The sequence below is a fragment of the Gekko japonicus genome, unplaced genomic scaffold (assembly GCF_001447785.1).
Source record: "Gekko japonicus isolate JY-2015 unplaced genomic scaffold, Gekko_japonicus_V1.1 scaffold3813, whole genome shotgun sequence".
Lineage (NCBI taxonomy): Eukaryota > Metazoa > Chordata > Lepidosauria > Squamata > Gekkonidae > Gekko > Gekko japonicus.
Window position 1 is genome coordinate 95,330 of NW_015167657.1, and position 10,100 is coordinate 105,429.

The following is a 10,100-nucleotide window of genomic DNA, read 5'->3' on the forward strand; positions in this document are numbered from 1 at the left end:
AATCCACCCCCCCCCCCTAAGAGAAGCCTGCAAAATTGCGGGAGGGGGGGAGAGGCTAAGAATCAAGGGGGGAATTGCTTGCAATATGTGGGGGGGGATGGAGATGAGTGCTGCTCTTGGTGGGGTGGGAGCTCAGGAGAAAGGTTGGGAATGGAAAGGGGGGGAGGAATAAAACTATGTATAGTCTGGTTTTTTAAAAGAATAATATCTAGGCTTTTTTTAAAAAAATAAGATAGCTGGTAATTGTGAAGTTTGCATTTGGGCAGAAGCTGTAAAGAAGAGACACTTGGAGAGGGGATGTAATGCAGTGAATGCACGCCGGGCACTTGAGTCAAGTTATATTTATTCTGACAAACTTCGTCATGCAGGAAAATATATCCCAACCAGTGGCCCCTCTAAGCGGGGTTAGTGTGAGCCAGCTTACAGTTTCTTAGCCTCTGGCTCACACATTTCTGTCTTAGCTTGGGAAGGATGGCTCCAGAGCAAACTGATTTATGCAATCACCAAATTGCTCACTCACAACTTTAATGCCAGTAGCTCACAAAATAGAATTTTTGCTCACAAGACTCCACAACTTAGAGGGAACATTGGTCCCAAGCGGTATATTACATGGGATGGGCAGCCATATTAGTCTGTCTTTAGCAGTAGAAAAGCGCAAGAGTCCAGGAGCACCTTCAAGACTAACAAAATCTGTGGCAGGGGAGGAGACTTCAGGAGTCATAGAATTAGAGAGTCGGAAGGGATCTTCAGGGTCATCTAGTCCAACCCCCTGTACAATGCAGGAAATTCACAAATACCTCCCCCCACGCACCCTAGTGACCTCTGTTCCACGCCCAGAAGATGACAAAAAACCCTGCAAAATCCCCAGCCAAACTGGCCTGTAGAAAATTGCTTCCTGATCCCAAAGTGGTGATCAGCATTTCCCTGGACGTGTAAGAAAGGGCCACTGCTCACTTCTTCAGATAATGATGGGGGCGCATGAGAGAGACAGAAACTTGCCTGAGACCACCCAATTACATTCTTGATGGGATCTTCTGATGTATTTTACAACCTTACAAAAAAGCATCCAGGAGAGAGACAGGCACACACACACACCCTTCCTGTCCCCAAACACCCTGGTTTAATATTAAAAACCAGATTTATCTCCTCTTGCTGCTATTAGTATAGCTCTTAAACCTTTTCCCTGTTGAGTTGTGTTTTGAAATGTTTTCTTTGTAAGATGCCTTGAGACCTAAATATTAGCTGGGAGCGGGGATGTAAGTAATATCTCTAATAGGGAGAATACTGGTGCCAGGTCTAATACAAGCAAGAAACTTCCAGCTAATCGCTGCGTCCCAGATGGCAGAATTCTAAGGGAATTGAGCCTGAGATAGCTCCTGCTTAATGAAAGGTTATGGGGGGAGATGCAAGATTTAGGTGGGGTTAGTTGTGTCGGTATACTCTCTGAAGTTGTTTTGCTCTTTTTCACACTGCTAGACTTCAGAAGGCGTCTGCTTGGTACCTAATAGTGCACAAAACTTGATGTGATTGATAGTTTGAGGCTGCAGGCTTTAAAATATGTAGAACACGCAGTTGCCATGGGCGAGGCAAGGTTCTAGGTCGGACGTTGCGTCTTTCTCACCTAGGAAAGGGGGTAAGTTGCTGACCCAGCCTTTGCCCCCTTTTGGCCAGTGCAGTGTGAGCGTCTCTGTGTCTGTAATGCATTAATTTTTCATACCTTTTCCCCTCCAAAGAGCTGCATCATGGATGCATAACTTGTGCAATGGAGCCTAATGCTGTTGACATTTATAGGAGTGAAAAATCGCCTCGGTGGACTGTTTGGTCAAACTAGGGGCTATAGGACTAGTTGTGGTGACTAAAGGGAATTACTAGCCATGGGGACTAAAGGGAACCTCCACGTTCAGAGGCTGAAAAGTTCTGAATCCCAGAGCCAGGAGGCAACATCAAGGGAAGGCCTCGGCCTCTCTGCCCTGTTGTTGGGCCTCCAGAGGAACTGGTTGCTTGCTGTGTGAGACGGGAGGCTGAACGAGATGGACCCTCCCTGGTCTGATCCAGCAGGGCTCTTCTAATGCTCTTATCAGGGGAAGGCCTTGGCCTCTATGCCCTGGTGTTGGCTCTCCAGAGGGACTGGCTGGGCACTGTGGGAGACGGGATGCTGGACGAGATGGACCCTCCCTGGTCTGATCCAGCAGGGCTCTTCTAATGCTCTTATCAGGGGAAGGCCTTGGCCTCTATGCCCTGGTGTTGGCTCTCCAGAGGGACTGGCTGGGCACTGTGGGAGACGGGATGCTGGACGAGATGGACCCTCCCTGGTCTGATCCAGCAGGGCTCTTCTAATGCTCTTATCAGGGGAAGGCCTTGGCCTCTATGCCCTGGTGTTGGCTCTCCAGAGGGACTGGCTGGGCACTGTGGGAGACGGGATGCTGGACGAGATGGACCCTCCCTGGTCTGATCCAGCAGGGCTCTTCTAATGCTCTTATCAGGGGAAGGCCTTGGCCTCTATGCCCTGGTGTTGGCTCTCCAGAGGGACTGGCTGGGCACTGTGGGAGACGGGATGCTGGACGAGATGGACCCTCCCTGGTCTGATCCAGCAGGGCTCTTCTAATGCTCTTATCAGGGGAAGGCCTTGGCCTCTATGCCCTGGTGTTGGCTCTCCAGAGGGACTGGCTGGGCACTGTGGGAGACGGGATGCTGGACGAGATGGACCCTCCCTGGTCTGATCCAGCAGGGCTCTTCTAATGCTCTTATCAGGGGAAGGCCTTGGCCTCTATGCCCTGGTGTTGGCTCTCCAGAGGGACTGGCTGGGCACTGTGGGAGACGGGATGCTGGACGAGATGGACCCTCCCTGGTCTGATCCAGCAGGGGTCTTCTGGTGTTCTTAGGATTATAAATCATTGTGGACAAATTTGGAGGGCAATTTTTGAAGTGACTATATCGCTCTTTTGTTTCTAGACATCTGCCCGAGGCTGTGCCCACCTGCTGCTCTCCACGAGATGCCAGAGAGACTCACGGAAGCGAAACAGCACAGTTGTGTGTGCTTTAGCTCTGGAAAGCAAGCATTCTGAAGAACCAAAAGCAGCCAACAGAATAAGTAGCCATATACAGTACAAGCCAAATGGGAAGATTTTCTAGCAAGATTTGGAACTGGACTCTTTCATGTGATGCACTCCGTCTTCCCTGATTTCTGATTCCTTCCCTCCATCCACTTTTTCGGTTTTACCGTCCAGCTTTCTTTTAGCATAGTTTAACCTTGTCTGTCTGTCCCCCGTTAAGCTGGGTGTCAGACTCTTGTTGTCGCCTGAATGGACAGGGACACATTTGCCTGCGCTACTAAGTTTTTCCGCGATTATAGCGGCCAACCTCGGGGGGCGAGCTGTCAACCCCACAACCATGTCGACTACATCGAAAAGCCAGACACATTCACGTATGCAGACTTTTTCAAGGATTACTTGATTCCCAACGACCCCTGTGTTTTCTCTGCGAAATTCACCGAGGGCTGGGGCAGCAGGAGGAAGTGGGTGACCCCAGACGGGAAGCCAAACTTTGACTATCTGCTGCGGACGTTCGGTAAGTCAGCCTTAAATTACAATCGCTAGACGTTCTCGGTCAGTGTCAATTAAAGTGAAAAGTTTTGATATGTCTTTGGCTTTTGCACACAGTATCGTTTGTGGTCACCCACCTCAATTAGCAATCGATTGCTTTTCTTTCCCCCCCCCCCCCTTTCTCTTTCCTTCTGTCTGTAATACAGCTCTGATATGCCAGCTAGCGTCATTCCAAGACTAAATCAGTGAATGAAAATATTGTACTGGGCCCACGATTGGCCATTGACAGATTCAGTTTTGATGATACGGAAGCTTTCTTTTTGGTGGTCCTCCAGTGGGAGTCAACCTCTGAATCCCAGTGCCGGGAGGCAACATTAGGGGAAGGCCTCGGCTTTTGTGCCCTGTGGTTGCCTGTTAGCCGAATTGCTCTATTTCTTTAATAAAAGATTGGGGAATTGTGATATTAATATGCAATTGGCATAACTATAGGATCAGACCTGTGTATACCAGAGTTAGAATTCCCAAGAACCCAGGGATAGACAAAGAGACTGGGTGGCTAAAATAAGGCTTTCTTTACTAAATATTCTCAAGCAAACAAACAATAATTAAGCATTCACGCACACAATACAGACTTAAGGAAGTAGAGGTGATTGATAGCTAATGGAGGGGTCATGGGGTGATACTACCTGTCGAGATGTGCAGAGGTCCATGAAGAAAGGGTTGTGGCCCAAAACCCAGAGGGTTTCAGGGGTGGACTCCAGTTGGCATCAGAGCACCTCCAGAGGAACTGGTTGGCCACTATGTGAGACAGGACGTTGGGCTAGATGGATCCTCACTGGTCTGAGCCAGCAGGGCTCTTCTTACGTCCTTAGATCCCTGTCTTTCAAGGTTTCCAAGAACACTCAAGCATCTATTGAGTGTGCTTTATGCTCTGGAAAGCCTCCGACTTAGAGGGTGGAGCAGAGTGGTTGGTGTTGATCGACACAAACCAGAAATTATATACACGTTTTCTTCACACTTATGAGTATTGAGTACAAAGTCAAGAGCATTCCGAGGAGCTGCTTGGCATGTCCATGGGACCTCATACTATAAAGTGTGTCAGCGCTAGGGGCAGGTTATCAGAATGCTTCGGTTTTATGTAGCACTTTGGGAATGCTCAGGGCAAACGTTTAACTTCTCGTGCTTTCAATGACCCTGCAAGAGAGACCAGCGTTATTATAGCTGTAATAGATTGCGGGGCGGGGCGGGGCTAAGGCTAAGCATGTAGAGCTTGCCTAGACCACTGCCTGACCTCGTGGGACAGGTGAGATTCAAACCAGTGGCTTATTCATTCCTACCTCCGTTTTTTAGCCAGTCGCTAGACCAGCTCTGGGACAAATGATTTAAAAAAGAAGAAAAGTTTTTTATGACCTGCTTTTCTCTACCTCAAAGCCGCTTACAATCACATTCCCTTTCGGGCACTTTGTAAGTCAGGTGGGGCTGAGAGAGTTCTGAGAGAACTGGGACAGGCCCAAGGTCACCCAGCAGGCTTCCTGTGGAGGAAGTTCTCCAGATCAGAGTCCACCACTATTAACCACCACACTACGCTGGCTCTTCAGATGTTACTGGAGAACACACTTAAGACAAAAGGTTATAGATTGTCTATGCTTATCTCGATTTCCTCTTCAATTTGATCATGAGCAGGCATAAAAGATACATCTCTCAATTTAAGAAAAGCCCACCAGAGCATTTGTTTTTCTGTAGGCACGTGAATGTGAGAAGCAAGCAAAGGGCTGTGTTTTACGGTAATAATAATGCATAACAGTCAAGATCTGATAACTGCTTCAGAATTCACTGAATGGAATTCACTGCCACAGGAAGTGGTGATGGCTACAAGCATGGACAACTTCAAAAGGGAATTAGATAAGCATGTAGAGCAGAGGTCCATCAGTGGCTATTAGCCACAAGGTATAGATAGGGGCTCTGGGGCAAGTGATGCTCTGTCATCTTGGTGCTTGGGGGGGGGGCAACAGTGGGAGGGCTTCTAGTGTCCTGGCCCCACTGGTGGACCTCCTGATGGCACTGGTATTTCTGGCCACTGTGTGACACAGAGTGTTGGACTGGATGGGCCTTTGGCCTGATCCAACATTGGCGTCTCTTATGTTCTTATGTTCTTAGAACAGAAGTCTAGTTGAAAGACCTTTCCTGGTCTGTTTGGAGAGGGGCTGTGTCTCAGTGGCCGTGTACCTTCTCTGCACACAGAAGGTCCCAAATTCAATCCCTGGCATCTCTGGTTTAAAAGGTGATGTAGTAGGTGATGGGAAAGACCTCTGCCTGAGGACCCTGGAGAGCAGCTGCCGGTCTGTGTAGACAATACTGACCTTGAAGGTTCTGATTCAGTAGAACCTTCATGCGTTCTAGGCAGTTCTGCTGATCAGTCCATATTTCCCAGCATTCAGTTGATCAGGAAACAGTTGCAGGGAGTTCCTTTTGTTTGCTTCGTCGTTCCGCAGACCACTTAGCTCTGCCTCAGAGGTGACTGCTGACCCCGTTGACAGGCTGGAGGGCCTGGCGCTCTTTTTATCGATAACCCCCAATATGGCTTCCCGTTCTTCTCCCCAATGGGCTCAAAGAGTTTATGTTTCAGGGGAGGCTGTAGTACCCGTTGCCAACTGTGATGTCAAGGAATACAATTCTAACCCAAAGGAACACCTCAAACTCAAGGAGTACATAAGCTATTGGAAGGAACACATTAAAAAAAATTACCGCTCGCCCCGAGGGTGCCTTTACCTCAAGGACTGGCACCTGCACAGGTGAGTCTTAGAATTCCTCAGCATGCTTTTACCAAGTTTCGGAATGCTGCCGAATTGCATCCCTGGTGCTCCCTTGCCAAACAAATTAGCTTTCGGAAGCATTCTGTGTTGAAACTAGCCACACCTAAGGTTGCAACTGCATGGCCCGAGATCCCAAATGCATATAGGCGTTGGTTTGGCTTTCAGCCTTTGCCTGGTATTTGCTGTTCCTTCCTTTGCCTGATGCATCCCCCCCCCCCATGTCTGCACGCAGTTGAGTTATGCAAGAGTTAACCCGTATGAGAAGACCTTTTTTCTTCTTCTTCTCCTCTGGCATCTTGTATTCGTCTTCATTCATCTATGTTTGCCTAGTTGCATTATGACTGACATTTGGGATTCTGGAACAGTGAAATGCGGGTAGAGAAGTCCATTGATGCCGGGTAACAGGACACGGGGACCTTATACAATCAGGTTGGAAGGGATCTCCAGGGTCATCTAGTCCAACCCTCTACACAATTCAGGACATTCACAAATACCTCCCCCCCTCCATGACCCCTGCTCCATGCCCAGATGGCAAAAAAACCTCCAAGATCCCTGACCAAAGTGGCCTGGAGAAAAATGGTTTCCTGACGCCAAAGTGGCGATCAGCATTTCCCTGGGTGTGTAAGAACGGGCCACGAGAACTAAGCACTGAAGCAGCCCTTCCTGCCCTCCCTCTCATGATCTGCCTAAGTTCACAGAATCCGCATTGCTGCCAGATGGCCATCTAGCCTCCAACGAAGGAGAGCCCACCACCTCCCGAGGAAGACTATTTCACCGAAGAACTGCTCTAACTGTCAGGAAGTTCTTCCTAATGTTTAGCTGAAAACTCTTCTGATTTAATTTCAACCCATTGGTCCTGGTCCGACCTTCTGGGGCAACAGAAAACAACTCTGCACCACCCTCTATATGACAACCCTTCAAGTACTTGAAGATGGTTATCCTATCACCTCTCAGTCATCTCCTCTCCAGGCTAAAGATACCCTTCCTCATAGGACAGTCTCCAGACCCCTCACCATCTTCATTGTCCTCCTCTGGACACAATCCAGCTTGTTTATGTCCTTCTTAAATTGTGGTGCCCAAACTGAACACGATACTCTAGGTGAGGTCTTCTAGGTGAGCTTCCCCCACACTCGACCCTTACAATAAATAGTGTGGCTAGGATTTGTGCTCATCTGTGTGTCTGTTGCATTCCAAAGTGAAGCAGGATTCTTTTGGGTCAATTGTTAAAACAATTCTTTATCAGAATCCTAGTGCCTTAGGAGCTGCGGTGGCTCAAGTGGTTAAGACGCTGAACTGCAGGCTGTGGAAGGGCAGTAGTTCAGCAGTTTGAGACCCGAGTGTGCCACATGACGGAGTGAGTTCCCGTCTCTAGTTCCAGCTCCTGCCAACCTAGCAGTTCGAAAGCAAGAAATTGCAAGTAGATAAATAGGTACCACTCCGGTGGGAAGGTAACAGCGTTCCGTGCGCCTTGGGGTTTAGTCATGCCGGCCACATGACCACGGAAACGTCTTCGGACAGCGCTGGCTCTTCGGCTTTGAAACGGAGATGAGCACCGCAACTCTAGAGTCGGATTCGACTGGCTTTCGAGCAAGGGAACCTTTAGTGCCTTAGAGGCCATCTATTTTAACCTTCGATGCTTAGCTTCGGAGATAGGGTGTGTCCAAGATGGTCTGGCCGTAGGCAACCCCTACTCAATGCAAAGAACTCAAAGCTCTAGAGGATCTGATATCCCCTGCTGCCAGAGAGCCCACTCCCCGGGGGGTTCCGTTGCGGAACCGTTCTCACTGCTAGGAAGCTTCTCCTAACGCTCGACAGAAATCTGCCCTGTAACTGAACAAGCCATTCCCCTCTTCCACGTACCATCACTTCTAAGAGCTGGAGATTTCAGGGGTGCTGAAAACAGGTACTGAACACCTCCTACCAGCAAGGCCTCTGAGTGTGCCATAGACAAGGAACACCTGGGCAGCATCATAAATGAATGAATTCTGCCCTGACCTGGATATCCCAGGCAAGCCTGATCGCATCAGATCTCGGGAGCTAAGCAGGGTCGACTCTGGCAAGTCCTTGGGTGGGAGACCTCCATGGAATACCAGCAGTTGGGAGGACAGGAGCAGGCTTATATTCAGCCACCTCTAAATATCCTCCAGGCCACCAGTAGGGGACAGTCACCAGAGGTCGCCATGACTTCCAGGTGTACACACATGCACATATGAAAAATACAGGGAAAAGTACTTGAAAATAAATGAATGAATACTCTGCCCTCTTGCTGATAAATGTGCCGTCCTCAAACTTGACATACAGAATTAACTGCAAGTTAGGAAATGTTGCTGTAGAAGACTGGCGCCCCACTCCCATATTACAAGTTCTCTAGTAATGATCAGATTCTATAATGTTGATTATCAGTGATGTGGGTCTTCCAGGGGGAAAAAATAAAATACAAACTTTCCAGAAAATTATCCAGTGCCCTAAATAGATTGTGCTCTGATTTAGCACAAATGTTATGTCTCAAAATAAACAAAATGTTGAACGGGAATTTTTTAGGGGGGGGGGGGTTTCAAGTGTAGTTTAAATGGTATCCAGATCAATACAACAAATTACTAGGATAATAATTTGAACACAGTATAGCATAGACTTTCCCCCTTACATTATATAAATGGGGGTGGGGTGTGTGGAATGAAGATACTAAAAACTGATACTCTAATTTTAATACACTCAAAGAACTATGCATGGTATACCATGGATATGGTAGTCCACTCATTTGTTTCGACGGAATTTAACTCTCGTCCGCGAAGGTCAGTGGGACACTTTATGACTCAAATTACTCCTTATTAATTCTGTATCAGGTTGATGACAGCAATACCTTTTCCACCACGCAAGAGGAGGCAGAAGAATTTTAGCTTTGATTTTGATTTGACCCGCCTAGCCAATCAGGTGAATTCATAACCTGATTGTTTTTTTAAAAAAAAACCTGATTATTTTATGTGTTGGTGACTTTAATCCCCTCCACGTGTTTACAAATCAATCAAACACAGATAATTATTTGGAAATTTTAATTGCAGCTTTGAAGCCACCAAGCTTGCTTAACCTTGTATTGGAAGCCTCATGCATTTATTGTTGCTAATTTTGTGAAGCATAGGATCATTGAGTTGGAAGGGACCTCCAGGGTCATCTAGTTCAACTCCCTGCACAACGCAGGAAATTCACAAATACCTCCCCCTCCACACCCCCAGTGCCCCCTGCTCCGTGCCCAGAAGATGACAACAAGCCTCCAGGATCCTCAGCCAAACTGGCCTGGAGAAACATTGCTGCCTGTCCCCAAAGTGGGGATTGGCATTTCCCTGGGCGTGTAAGAAAGGGCCATGAGAACGAAGCAAAATATTGGAAATCAGAGAAAACTCCCACCAGGGAAAAAATAGCTTATAGACTGTTGAACTTAGCAGAAATGGATAAACTGAGTTTGTTAATGCAGGGTAAGGATGAGGAAATATATTTGAACAGATGGTCGAGAGTAAATAAATGGGTAATGATGTAGATTGGTAGACTCACACTGTATGGGAAATTTGTCTTTGTGTTTGTAAAAACCAATAAACAAATGTTAAAAGAGAGAGAGAGAACTAAGCCCTAAGGCAACCCTTCCTGCCCTCCCTTCTCATGATCTGCCTAAGTCCACAGAATCAGCATTGCTGTCAGATGGCCACCTAGCCTCTGCTTGAAAACCTCCAAGGAAGGAAGCCTGTTCAACTGA

At 47.7% G+C, this 10,100-nt stretch overlaps 1 protein-coding gene across 2 annotated transcripts in view; it reads left to right on the plus strand.

Annotated features, from left to right (window-relative positions):
* The first annotated feature begins 2,986 nt into the window (after positions 1-2,986).
* JMJD4 (jumonji domain containing 4) overlaps positions 2,987-10,100 on the plus strand; it is a 15,515-nt gene continuing 8,401 nt past the window's right edge. For both annotated transcript variants that reach the window (XM_015414110.1, XM_015414111.1), the window contains exons 1-2: positions 2,987-3,567; positions 6,169-6,334. In XM_015414110.1, coding sequence (XP_015269596.1) covers positions 3,303-3,567; positions 6,169-6,334 — 431 coding nt within the window. In that variant the 5' untranslated portion in view covers positions 2,987-3,302. The remainder of the gene's footprint in view (positions 3,568-6,168; positions 6,335-10,100) is intronic.